At 40.2% G+C, this 14,289-nt stretch overlaps 1 protein-coding gene across 6 annotated transcripts in view; it reads right to left on the bottom strand.

The window, feature by feature from the left end:
- The window catches only part of ptprub (protein tyrosine phosphatase receptor type Ub), a 163,496-nt gene that overhangs the window by 25,025 nt on the left and 124,182 nt on the right, over positions 1 to 14,289 (bottom strand). For 4 of the 6 annotated variants that reach the window (XM_020608395.1, XM_020608389.1, XM_020608390.1 and 1 more), the window contains 7 exons: positions 12,298 to 12,334; positions 9,026 to 9,164; positions 8,042 to 8,065; positions 7,625 to 7,779; positions 6,733 to 6,920; positions 400 to 472; positions 223 to 299 (listed from right to left, as the gene is read on the bottom strand). In XM_020608395.1, coding sequence (XP_020464051.1) covers positions 223 to 299; positions 400 to 472; positions 6,733 to 6,920; positions 7,625 to 7,779; positions 8,042 to 8,065; positions 9,026 to 9,164; positions 12,298 to 12,334 — 693 coding nt within the window. The remainder of the gene's footprint in view (positions 1 to 222; positions 300 to 399; positions 473 to 6,732; positions 6,921 to 7,624; positions 7,780 to 8,041; positions 8,066 to 9,025; positions 9,165 to 12,297; positions 12,335 to 14,289) is intronic. The other 2 variants (XM_020608392.1, XM_020608393.1) reach the window with 1 other exon arrangement.

Here is a 14,289-nt window from a genome sequence, read left to right as displayed (position 1 = left end):
CAGGGATTCTCTGCAGCAAGTGACAACAACAGCAAAACACTGCTCAGAAGGGTGTTTGATTAGATGAAAGCTTCCAGGTAAAAGTGGGCCAGCGGCTAGTGGGCTTACAGGAATGACAGAGATGGACTGTGGCTTAGCAGGGTGTCAGAGATAGAGATTCAGCAGAGGCTGATGATCTGTATCCCATGTCGTGCAGAGGCAGAAAAGCAAGATTAGACTTACATCAATGTAGTTAGCATTAATGTAGTCTGAGTTGGGGTCTCCCAGGAGAGGGTGGAGCTTGACTCTGTGGCGGTCATCTGAGACAGATAAAAATAAAAGCGCACTGTTGAGATACAAACTTTAAACAACGTTTTCCTTTACTTTTCAAAGAGGATCAAATAGGTTCTGATTACTTACATCCAAGCAAGGTGTCATGCCTCCCTTTGGTTTTGTCTTTCTTCTTTGTGCAGTCCCAGCCATCAAAGAAGCTCTACAGGATAAAGAGACTCTTGTTGCAGATTTCAAGAACAGACTTTCTTACTTTAACCATTCAAATATCTCAGACAATCACAGCTTCAACACATTTTTCTCTTCTTTAATGAGTGTCTCATGGTTTGCATGATTAAAGCCTATCGACATCTCTCATGTATTGCTAACGTGTAGAGACTGTATAATTAAAGAAATAATGAGTTGCACAAGCATCGTGTAGCCCCCATGACTCATAGTCACCTGTTGTATCCATTCTTGTTAGAGCCATCAACAGTTAAAATGTTGGTCAAAAATTTAAACCAGTGGCCTCATTTCCACTTAAACAGTGTGTTTTTCTGCTCTAGCCTAAGGTGCAATTGCTAGCATGTCCCACTTATTACCAGTGTTACCAAAACTACTATATGGAGCACATCACTGGCTATAGTATATTAGTTTGTGGGTTAACAGGTTATGCTTGAAAAATAAAAGTCTCATTTACAACCACAGTAACATCCACTGTGTAGTTTTTTTTTCTCACTGGGTGGACCTGGATGGCATCAGAGCTTAGAATAATGCTTGTTTATCTGTTTTCCTGGGACATACAGCTTTAGCCTCAGTTTTTTAATGATATCAGAGCCATTAAGAGCAGAAGACTCCTTTATAGGGCTCTCGTTTTAAAATGCAGCAGATGGAAACACAAACAGGTTAGCTGGAGACAGTACTTTCAACAAATTCATGGCCCTAACTTTGGCTTAAATGGAATAAGCTAGCTAGCCATAGCTGATAAAACTTGATAACTGCAGCTGTTAAAGGTCACTGGCTAGAAACCAGATGCCTGCTTTTGTCATCCTCTGTCTGAAATCAAGGACCCATTATTTTCAAAAACTGCAAAAGATTTCAAGTGGTAAAATTGCTACCATTATTGTAAACTGCATATGCTCCCTGTGAAAACAGACACAAATAGAAAAAACAAACGTTAGCCTCTGAGGTATGAGTTGTCACAAAGATACAGTGTATATAATAATAATAATAATAATAAGAGATATAATGCTGTTGATGTTTACTGTTCTGTTACTTAGTGAATGTTCCTATATACTGTATAGTACAATCAGTGTCTGGTGAGATGACTGTTAATAGGAGTGAAGGCTGAGGAACTGTCTACCACCTGCCTGGTGGTATTATAGCACATCATACTCTAACATATCTCCTCATTCCCTATCATCTGCCTGTCTGCATGGATGCACCGGTGAGACATTCCTCTCACACGTCGTCATAAGCCACTTTTAAGCATCCGCTGTGGGGCCAAATTATTCCTGAAAACAGCCCCTTCATATCGAGGGACAAAAACACACATCCATACCAGTCTACCCCCTGAGGGTTTCAGCCACTAGGGGAATTTGGTGAAACCCTGCCCAAGACTGCATGCTGCGCAGGGGATTACAACACAGTTCTCCATACAGAGAGCCAAGAAGCAGCAAAATCCTGTCTGGGATTACATCCTCCTCCTTACTTTTTCCTCTCTTTCTCATGCACACTCTCTCTCAAGGTCTGTATCTCTCTCTAAACTCCTGCCTCTCTTTGCCTCCTTCAACCTCTCTGCCATTTCTTCCCCTTTCCACTTCCTTGTTCTCCTTGTTCCTTATATTTTTGACACTAGACCTCTGACTTCTCTTTGTTTCTGTAGTCCTACCGTTCCTCTGCTCAGCCCTCTAATGACAAGAGAGAAACAGGGAAAGGAAAACCACATGAAGAAAAACTGTGTGAGAGTGGCAGTATATTGAAGGGAAGGGAAGGAAAACAACAAAAATCTATGGAAAATTGATTACAAAGCGTCAGTGGCAGGGTTCAGTGGGGTGAGCTGCTTAAGAGGGTCATATAAAATGAGATAAAAGAAAATATGCTATATACAGTCTTGAACTACTGATGCTATTACGCTTTCAAAGCACTGTGCACCATCAACATCCCACTAGAATTCATCATGTGCATTTTTGTTTTCCTTCATTAACAAAGCAATAGCGGACATGTTGTCCTTTCACTTTCAGTAGGTGATCACTCAATAACTGTTATGTCACCTCACTCTGACATGTAATTTTCTCACCCCAATAAAGCGCCAAAAAACTTGATGAGATTCATAATCCCTCCACATTTCATCAAAATCCAATCAAATGTCTGAATGTTATTCATAAACCTATGAAAAGCTGAACAGAATATTTTAGTAAAAATAGAATCAATTTATGCAATCACAAGCATCAAGGACTGTACAGAATGTAATGTAATTTTGGGGTGCTTGACCTTTACTTGACTATTTTGATGCTACTTTATATATCTACTTCACTACGTTTCAAAGCAAAGAAATTGCACTTTTTACTGCACTACACTACACTTATTTGAAAGTTTTAGTTATATGGTAGATTAGCCAAGCCTCACCAGATCTAGAAAGTTTTGGATGGGTGGCACATTTGAAATACATGTAAAAAGCCAATTAACCCCCTAGTTCAATGAAATAATAAACCATACATAATTAAGAATCAGTTTATTTGATCTAAAAATGAGACACACAAGCTAAAGTAATTAAAAGTAATTTGACTAGTATCAGCCCTGCGATGGACTAGCGACCTGTCCAGGGTGTACCCCGCCTTCGCCTGATTGCCAGCCGGGATTGGCCCCCCCGTGACCCCGTTCAGGGACTAAGCGGTAGAAAATGAGTGAGGGTGGGAGTGAGTGACTAGTGTCAGTTATAAAGCACAAGAAAAATGTTATTAATACTACAAGCATCACATTTTGACTGTGGGTGGCACGAGGGCTGGCTAATCAGATTGCGGGGGTGGTCTGTCCCACCCCTGTCCACCCACTTGGCCCCGCCCATGCACCTCACCAGCTGCAACATTAATGTGAAGTTTACACATTAATACACCATTAATTATAATCTAATCTTATAATATTCTGAAATGGGTAACTCCTGTGATAGACTGGCGACATGTCCAGGGTGGACCCTGCTTCTCGTCCAATGCCAGCTGTGATTGGATCAGCCCCCCAGTGACCCTCTTCAGAATAAGCAGTATAGATAATGGATGGATGGATGGAAATAGGTAACTCTGCATAATGAGTACTTTTATTTCTACTAAATACATTTAGTTACTAATCATTTTGTGATTTTACATATAACAGAGTATTTCTAAACTGTTGTATTGGTACTTTTACTTAAGTAAAGGATCAGAGTACTTCTTCCACCACTGGGCAGCATGAGGTAGCTGCTGTTTCTTAAAATAAGCAGAGGAATTCAGTGGCTCTGCTACAACTAAATTTTGAATCCATCATCCTTCCTAAACTCAAGGTGCAAAATGGTATAATGAAAGTTTTGAGTTCTCCGGTAAGCTCTGCTGTTGTTTACTCGTAGGTTTCTGCAGTGGGAATATGACAGCAGCTGCCACACATACAGTACAAGGCCCTTTACAACTCACTGTAAATTCTTGAACAGTGTTTTTACAGAACAGAGGTATTCTTCAGGGAAATAAAAACTTATACCTGCCAGGGGAGTGTAATCTGGTACTCCTCATCATTTTCCTTTATAATAGAGCCTTTCCATCAAAACACATACTATAGCAGAAACAGAAAAAACCACACACAAAGAGGTGTGTATTGATTTTTTGAGTGGAGTGTGTTTTGCCCATGAGGGACAGTTTAATGAGTCTACAAGCAGAGTTCCAGAGGGGGAACTGTGAACCAGAGACAAAAGATGTTTTCTCTTTTTCATGTACGCCATAGGCCACGGGTGACAGGGGTGGACTTCTCCCCATGGTGTGATCTCAACTCTCAGCCACAATTGTTTTACTGATGAGAGGTATTCAAAGAGCTGGGCCCTCCATTATCTACCACTAGAGATAGCAACCACTGCAACACCAGGATAGGGATAAGCAGTGTTCTGGAAACATGTTATTGTACTTTCAGTATGGTTCAGTTCAGGACAAAATCTCCAAAAAGTAACGAACCAAGCACTGATCTGCCAGGCAAAGTCAAGTGATTTACAACAAATGACAACAGTGGTGCAAGAACATTTGGTACATTTCTAGACTTTGGATTAATGGTAATTCTCTTCCATATGAATGTCAAACTGGTAAGGCCAAATACTATCTAGATGATAGGATGGCTGATTTCACTGATCCAGATGAGCTTTAAGAATCTGAGCATCAGCAGGGAAATTATGGAGCATCACCAGACATATGATATCAGAGGGTTCCAACATCTGACCTCCAAATACAAACTCTATATCAGTCTTATATGCTTGATAGTTCGCCACTGTGAAAAAGAGAATGATCCGACTGTGCCTGTGGCCAATATCAAGTGCATAATGATATCTTGCCAAAATGATGTGCTCACATCAACATTTAACATGCACCATTCACAGCAATATTGCCCTGTGCATCACAGTTTGATGGTTATGTTTGTGAATGATAGAGCATTTAAGTTGCATGTTAATCAGCAAAGGGATGTAAATGTTAACACTGCTAATGGGAGGAGGATATATGGAGGTAAGGGCATAGGAACCAAGAGCTCTCTTTTCTCACATTTTTGCCTCCCTACCCTCTCAACTTTCTTCCCTTCTCACTCACTTCCCGCTTCCTCTCTTTGCTACCCTACAATCTACAATGCAATGGACAGTGGACTCCCTAGCTAGACCACCTCCAGAGACATTTAACCTCATGATGACAGTTATCTTTGGGCCCAAATAATAATGATTTATTCATATACACAGCAACAATGTGGTCCAGATGCCTTTTTAACCCTGCTAATTAATGTCAGTGGGTGGGGAAAAGGGCGTATAGATGATGTCAAAGGATAATTGATGGCCTCCGCACAACTCCTTTTTTATTGGCATGGTCTTTTTATAGCATTTTTGTGTGCACACACAGCAAATCAACTTCCTTTGGGGAAAATAAAATTCATCAATCTCTCATACAGCAGCTCCTACAATATATTTTTTAAGTTATCTTTTCAAAATCCACTAAGAGGATTAATCATTTTGACAGTCTCTATGATAGGTTTAAAGCTGGTCCAGGACGAAATCTGCACTGTCCCTGTTTGTGGGATTCTAGTTATTTTCCCTTGCTTCCCTAAATTCCTCAAGATCAATGCCTTCACTTCTTTCAGTACTACCGTACTAGCCTCTGTTGTATTAGCAGTGTCCAGGTTAACCAGGCGTGGAAGTACATCAGTGTCACCACTGTACCATACCTTATAAAACATGGCTATGCTTTTGTCTTTGCTACAACCTCCCCTTTGGCAACAAGCTCTGAGCAGAAAATGAAACAATGAGATCATGGATACAGGGAGTGCTTTACTGGTAAAGACAATCCCAGGTCACATCTTTAGTGATATGTAATGAAAAAATGGAGTGAGAGGAGACTTCAGGATGGGACACGTTTGAAAGGTGACACCTTCGAGAAAAACCCTCAGAAGAAGAAGCTTTCTGCTGTGACCTCAATCAAGTTAAGCTGTGGGATGGATTAACTGCAGGCTTCTAGTTTATTAAGTGAATCATAAGCTACTGATTGTAACAACGAAGCACTCACTATTCATATACACTAACCAGCAGCTTCTGTTAAAATGATGACCTTGTGCATCACTGAGTGATGTGAGCAGAGCTGCATTTTGTTTGTCTTTGATTGTATTTCAAAGACGTTTTTATGTCTTCCTACGGCTCCTCTGACACAACAGCTTCAGCGTGACACCTGTGTTTCCACTAAACTACACAGAAAACACTCTTCAGGGGAAGACGGAGACAAACAGGAAGCATTTCACTCCCAATGAGATCTGTAATACTATAACATCATTGGCACCTTAAAACAGAAATAACTAAAACCTTCAAAAAATTACTTGAAAATAACCCAATCGCTTTCTAATTTTCAGCCTGTAACTTGGAATAAAGGTGAAAAAGCCTCCAACTGTGACATTGGATTATGTATATTACTGCAGTTGGAATGTTCTTGCCTCTAATTTTCTCACACACTATATGCTGGGAGCAAATAGACCAATTACAGTCATGCTGTTGAATTTAAAGTGAAGGTTGGTGTTTAAAAATACAATCACAGTGTGAATACATAACATAACATAGTTATTTAAAATAATTCAGTCCTAAAGCCTCTCTTTTATAACTGTCCACAGCACCCGACACTAGTGCACCAGTGGCAAAACTGTTCAGTACTTTGTGCTGTTGTTCATTTCAAGTTCTCAGACTGTAAGACTAATAGATGTGTATGTTGTCTTCTGTTGTCAGTGTGTCACCTCGTATTCCTGTTTAAAGCCGTAGCCCTCGGCAGTCTTCATCTGGTTGATGTGCTGGAGGAGGTCGGCCACACGGACAGCAGGGTGGAGCTGCCCTGTGTGGTAGGGGGAGCCTTTACGTCCACACTGGTGCCTGGGCGAGCCTCCCAGCAGGCTACTGGCTTCATTCACTGAACTACGAGCATCACCTGAACCAGACACATATCCAATTTTAGTGCAACTGTGGTTGAAAATTTCATGCACAAGACAGGTTATGACATTAAACAACTTTTGCAACACTTTTCAGGTTCAAGGATTTTATTGTCAACACTTTTGTTCACACACTGCTGTTATCTTTTCAGAATACAGTATAACACCGCATAATGGCACTCTGCATGTTGGGGCTGACACACAAGGTACACGTTACAGGCATCAAGTGGATTTAGTTTGTCATAATAGATCAAATGCAGATGTGACAGTTGCTCTGTCTCAGATGGCATGACGCAGACCAGGATCTGCACCAGCTTTAGAGTAAACACATCTGTCATCACCTCTCTGTGACACTGACAATATCAAAAAAGAGATCAACATAAAAAGTACTGACAACAATCACAACTCATTTCTTTGGATTCATTCAAATCTCTTACTTCACCTGTACCATTCCCTTTCTTTCACAGTCTTGTGAGATTCTTTATCACCTGCAGACAGTGAATAGCTGAAGAATATATTTTACGCAGGGTGATAACTATCTTTCAGAATGATGCAGACATGGAGTGAATGATTGACGGCGAACAAGATTACAGTGTAAGGGATGATGTACTGTACCTCAAGTTTTGAAATTGCATTGTGTAGCTGTGGTAAGTTTTGTTTCTGTACAGTGTACTGTGTATGTGTGACTCTTGGTGTATCTTACTGCGTGTGCCGCAGGTGTGTGCATCCATGAAGGAAAGAGCCATTCTCTCATCCTCTTGTAGGGTGCTCTGGTCTGTGAAACTGCGCTCCATGGAGCCCATATGGCTCTTCTCCTGCCGGTAGGTAATGGGTGTCTTATTCATGTTCACTGGTTTCCTATTAATGGAGAAGAAGATGGAGGGACAATTCATATACAGGAGAGAGGTTGATAGACAGACAGAGATGGAGACAGAGACAGGGAGAAAAAAGAATGTTATGTTAGTAAAGAACACCATGGAGGTGAGAGAAACAAAGTGAAAAAGAGTGAAAAAGTCATCCCCCCCCCCCACACACACAACTTATGACGGACAGCCAGAGCACAAGCATGTATATGGTGGATCACAAAACGATGGAGAAGCAAACAGGTGAAGTCACTTACGGATAGTAAGAGTAGTAGTCCCTTCTGGTAAGAGTGCAGGAGAAGGAGAAAAAATAAAGAGAAAGAAGAGATGTAAGATGAAAGTAATGTCAGCTGAGGGCAGAATGCGCTGATTACAGTGACAATGAGAACCGTTGTCTTCATGTGCTCGGCTGCGGATGCGGGCGTATGACACATGCAAATGTACCAAGCAGGTGTTGACAGACCAAACTGCAGCGAGGCAGAAAAATGTGTGTTTCCTTCAATCAAATATGTCTCAGTGTTACACTCCACGGATTAGACCGCATGGCTTCCTGTCACAGCAAATTTAGCAATCAATTCTCTAAGAGCAAAATTTATGGAGGCTTAGTGTAGGAACCTGGACTGAAGAGCTGAGTAGTAGTGACGTTCAAAATCATTGTTGTTCAATGTTATATGGACACTGTGTCAGCTATTTAATAATGGCTGCTGTAACCCTGAGTAACTTCCCATTTGGCATGGTGAGGTCTTTAGATTTAAGTAAGACTTGAACTCAAGCCTCAAATAAGACTGGTCTGCAGCTGCAGCTACAGTATATCAATGCAGAGCCAGAGGTGAAGATGATCTACTGCAGACCTGTGAGATCACTGGCTAATAATCTCTAAAAGCACACCTTTTTCCCTCCTAATTACCATCTCATTTAAAGGTCAGGCCTCTGCTTGGTGTGTGTAATTAAGTGGCGAATTGAATTGCAACCGCCTTTAATTAAATACTTCACACTCAGATAGGTTCTGCAGAGAGAGTTGTTTGGTCCCCCTCATGCACCATAAGTGAGTGAAAACAATGAGGCACTGGTTGTTGGTCCAGCATCTTCCCTAAAATAAGTCTGACCTTCTAGAAAGTTCAGCAAACCTAAAAACTGAACGGTTCAGAAGCAAATCATAAAAGGGAAAATAATGTGGGAGATATGGAGTGATTTTGTATAATGAGGCATGTTTTATACTCAACAGTTATCAAGATGTTTACCCTTTCTTGATGATGATGATGACGGCACCCAGCAGCAGGATGAGTACTACCAGACCTCCGGCGCACACCCCGAGAATCAGACCCATCTCTTCTGAGTTTTGGGACACCTCTAGAGCTTTGCGGTGATCTTTGCAGGCCGCTAGAAGCAGAAACACAGACGCATATTAAAAAGACACCATGAAAATATTTAAAGTACATAAACAAATAAAGGTGTGGCAAAAATGAATCACAGGAAAGTTTAAAGCAGAGTTGGAAATCTGAATACGAAATTGGGAAATGTGAAAATTCACAGGTTTGAAGAACTTATTCATGCTCCAAAAAACTTTTATTTTCTTGCAAATGTAAAGGTTTCACATGACAATCCAGATATTCACATTGCTTATCCTGAATAGTAGAGCACTAAAAATCTAATGCCAAACCTACATTTGTTCAGAAGTGGTACTTTCAGGAGGTACAGTGATGGTCCAAGTCAACAAACCTCCACCCCACAGAGATATAGAGTACTGTATGACAACTTGTGCTTCACAAAGCAAAGTGTTTGGCTTGCAGGCAGAATAAAAGTTTGGTTGTCAACCAACTATTTAGGCAGATTATACTGATCACAGAACAGGAATGGAGGTGGGAAAATGAATAGATTGCTATGAATTAATATAGAAAAAGAAACAGCTGCAAATATGCCAGAGTAACACGGGGAACTCATTTTCTACAATTCATTAGTCACATACAAAAAAGGCTTGCAACATATTGTTCTTCCATCTATTGTTAATCCTAAAGTTGTACAATGAATTTGCAACAATAAACCTTGTGATATTGAAATTATACATTTTATAAGCTGGGGTACATGCACAGCACCTGAGGTGCCTTTCTATTCAGAACTGAATTAAATATTATATTCATTCACACAGTCAGCCACACAGCCCAGTGGTATAATCTCAAGGTGCTCTGCTGTCTGAGAGCTACTGGAAAGGTCGTTATCATAATAGCAGGTTATTCATTTCTCTGGCATAAAGCTTCATACTTATGTAAATGGTGCTGAGAAGTGGGCTTTTCTTTGTCTTGTTCTAGGGGCCCACTGATCTAGTTGTGTCTGTGTGTCAGCCTGTCCTCCAGGCTTTGACAGCCCTGGAACTAGCCCTTCTGAGTCTATTGGAACAGCCCAACCTATCTGGAGAACGGCAGAAAGTCAGAGCAGGCCTGGGGATAGAGCTCTAGCTTGCAGCCTGCTGGGGAAGAAACAGATCTGGGGCAGGATAAATGAAAACAGAACCATGTTTTAGCCCAACTATTTGCAGTCACGGGCACTTCATGGGCTCTTTAGAGCCCTCAGCCCAAATTAAAATGTAAGTAGGACAATTTGTCATTATTTGGCAGGATTTTTAATCAATTATAGATGTCTCATATATCAGAATGGATAAAATTAGCCATATTAGAAAGGAACTGCTCTTTCTAAAATTGCTCATGACATTTTTTTAGTTTTTTTTAGTTTCTATCCCTAAGTAACATGTTCCTAAAATGTGAAGGAATGAATGTGATTGTGTGTGTACTATTCAGTGTACAGACACCACAGTTTAATGTAGCGATAGGGTTTATCAAATGATTTGTAGGTGTTTTTGCATACAGGGAAATGCTATCGTCCAAATGGCTTTATGTGAACCAGCTGGAGGTCTGGAGGTGCTCCATTCGCAAAACAGCCTCATTCACAATCTGCTGTTTATTCTTTCTGTGACTTCATTTAAAATTACATCCTCAAGTGAAATACAGGGGTACTTTATAGTGGCTGCAAATGTAGATGAGGAGGTGAGAAATCAATTTTGGTTTTCTGACATTTTGGACAGATAAGGCAGTTTTTCCAGGTTTAGCCTTGAAATTTCTATTAAGCCAAACACGAGCATGAAATAGATTTCCACATGAATCCGTGCACCTGCCAGCTGCTCGATGGTGGAAATTGGCACTTAGAGGAGAAATGGAAGTCTATTGTTGTGTTGAGCCTGCCAGAGGATCCTTAATTAAACTGTCACCTGGAAGTTGAAATGTAATCTCCAGTTTTGCTATCCAAGCCAGAATCATTTGCCTCCACTTGTGATGGGCTGCTTGATAATAACAGCTTGGAACCCAATGATGCAGAGGCTATATTAATGGTACAGAGATCATGGAGATCACAAACACCAACAAAAAGCTCTGACCTGTCGCACCTTAAAATTGAAAATCACCCCAAGAATTTGTTTCATCCTGTACAACCCTGTAAGTAGATGATGTAATGCTGCCCTCCTCTCCTTTGCATAATCTGCCCTTCTGTTATTTCTGGTTTTGCTTTTTTGTTAATATTCCTCTTCTTTACTCAATCAAATTTCTAATATTTCAACTGTTAGAGCTGTATTGTGTGCTTCTTTTCTTTGCTTGGTGTCAAAGCAAAGAGGCAAGCACAGTGCAAAGCCCATTGCTGTGAGAAAGCATAATTAATCAATGCCCAACCGGGTGTCTGTGTGAGGCAGATGGAGTGAGACACTGAGCTGAAATGGCTGGCCTTGCCTTCTGGCTTTATGCTTGAGGAGAGCCTCATCTCTTTCATTTTTCACTCCCAAAAAAGGCCAAAAAAAGATGCCCCACAAAGTCAATTTACTTGCAAGGCTCTGCTTACTGTAGGATGCTATGATAACTACCAATACATGACTTTTATTCACCATGATCTGACAGTGTACTACAGCACAGGGGCTTTCCTGCCGTCATGACTTACAGTCAATTTATCTGCCCTTTTCATGTTCCTTTGAATCCAAAAGCTGAGATACTGAAGAGAAGGGGAGGCTTTCTCATACTGATAGGCCAAGGCAGCGCCATCTAGACGTTTTGATCTGGAGGACCCTACTGGACCCCGCTGAGGTCACAGCCCTCAGACATAGCTGTCTAGTAGGCTGCTGATGAGAACAAAGAGACTACCTTTGATATAGCGTGTCTCAGCGTCTGCCCCCCAAACAAACAGGATGAAAGCCTGACCTCTAATCCCTCCCTGCTTGTTGCCCTTTTCTCTGAGGCCCACTGCTGAACAGCCACGGCTGTCAGAGAAATTTTGCCCAGGCTCCCACCTTTGTACTTGAGAGAAAGGTGAATAATGGCGCTGTATAAACTAAAGTAACCCATAACAATACAATTACATCCCTAATTTATTGTCTTTGAGCATTGAGAAGGGAGACAACATTGCAAAGCACTCAAGTGATGCAGGAAATGTATTCAAGGTCACAGTGTTTGTGCAAGGAAAGATATTAATGTTGAATTACCTTTGCGAGCGATGCGGATGCAGTTTATTCTGGATTCCTGAAAGGGGAAAAAAATACAAACATCAGAGGGGAGGGTGTTGCTTTGCATTTTGCATGAAAGAGATTACACTGAAAATATGACTACAACAGATAAAAACACATTGTGAATGAATATTAAACTGTGATATTTACTCCCTAGTAGACACATGAGGGACCCCATCTGGAACCATATTACTGTCTCCCATCTCTACTGTTGCTATTCTCTGATTAAATATTCAAATTACAGAAGAGTGGGCTGCTCTACTGAGACAAATATAAACTACAGGAAAAATGATAAAGTCTAAAAGGACAAATTACCTCTGAGTTAAGAGTGCTATTGACGACAATGAGATTACAAACTATCTCAAATCTGAGAGCTGTGGTGAAATGTTTGAGAAGGAGATTAGAAATTCTTGCTGGAGGAGGAAAGATGAGAGTTGAGAGTGGGAGAGCATAATTAAGAAGAGGGTTTCAGACCAATGCACCATTATGAAAAGGAATTAATTTTATTCAAATTTCAGCTGATGATGTCTCAGTGTTATGAAAAGGGCCTGTGTCAAACGCACTAATGAGATCTAAGACTGTAATCCGATTCCATCCTGCCACCTCTTGGAGGAGATGCATTATCAAATTAAGATTTACAGATGTTAACTCAGGCATTATGGGACCATTATGCAAATTTGCCCATTCAGAATTAGCAAAATAGTGCTTTCCTCAAACTGTAGTTAAACTGCTTTAAAACATTTTTTAAAATTCCATTTCAGGCTGGCAGATGCTTAAATTCTTAACCCTTAATCTTAATCTTAATCTGATAACACATACCCAAACCACAGATAAACACACTGTCAGACTCCCTGCCATTTTATCTGCACAAATGAACTACACAGAGTGTTCAAATGGTAATTAAAACTTATTTTGTTCTCTTTTATTATATGCCTATACTACTGTATATGATAGAAAATGCTCATAGAAGACGCTCATACCTGCATATGGCAATCATGGTTATAAAAACGTTCATTGTTCCTCTGAGAATGTAATGATTTTTATTGTTTGACCCTTTAAAATATAATTCTTTACACCTGGCTAAAATACAGGCAACTGTTTAGGCAGTTGATAAACTAATACATGGTAAATGATGGACCGCAGATGCCCTTGTACTCAAGAATATGACATTTTTGTTTATTTTACTAATGTGGCCAGCTTCCTCTGTACTGGGCTGAACATATATGAGCATCAGATGAAACCGCTGTTGTTGCATTGTGTATCAAAAATGAAGTCTTAACTTAACAGCACATGCTGCTGCAGGCAGTAACATAATAGAAAATACTAAATGCTAGGAACTGTGAGGTTGCACTTACAGTAGGCACAGCAGTGCTTTGAACTAAATGCTGAGCTAAATGGTGAAAAGTAACTAAGTATATTTACTCTAGTAGTGTACTTAAATACAATTTTGAGGCATCTATACTTGAGTATTTTCATACTTTGCTACTTAACTTCACTACATTTTAGAGGCAAATACTGTACTTTTTACTGCACTACATTAATTTTATAACTTTATTTACAAGTTACTTCTAGAATAATCCACACGCTACCCAGCATAAATTCAATTCATACACATATGTATAAGATAGTTAAAACTCTGCCCCCCCCACCAGCTGCAACAATAAATGTAATGTACACAACAATTCATCAATAATTATAATCCAGTATTACATTAATGTAAAATGTGTCATTCTGCATGACTACATTTAGTACTTTAAGTATGTTTTGATGCTGCTACTTTTGTACTTTCACTTATGTAACATTTTGAATGCAGGACTTCACAATGCTATGTTGCTACTTTTAAGTGAGGGATCTGAGTAGTTCTTCCACCACTGAACATCAGCATGCTAGCATGCTGATTCAGATAATGCTAATACGCTAAACAGATATAATGCTGTTCACCATCTTAGTTTGCAAAGTTGCAAGCTAATA

This window comes from Monopterus albus, unplaced genomic scaffold (assembly GCF_001952655.1).
Source record: "Monopterus albus unplaced genomic scaffold, M_albus_1.0 scaffold93.1, whole genome shotgun sequence".
NCBI lineage: Eukaryota > Metazoa > Chordata > Actinopteri > Synbranchiformes > Synbranchidae > Monopterus > Monopterus albus.
This window is presented reverse-complemented; position numbering and strand designations above follow the sequence as displayed.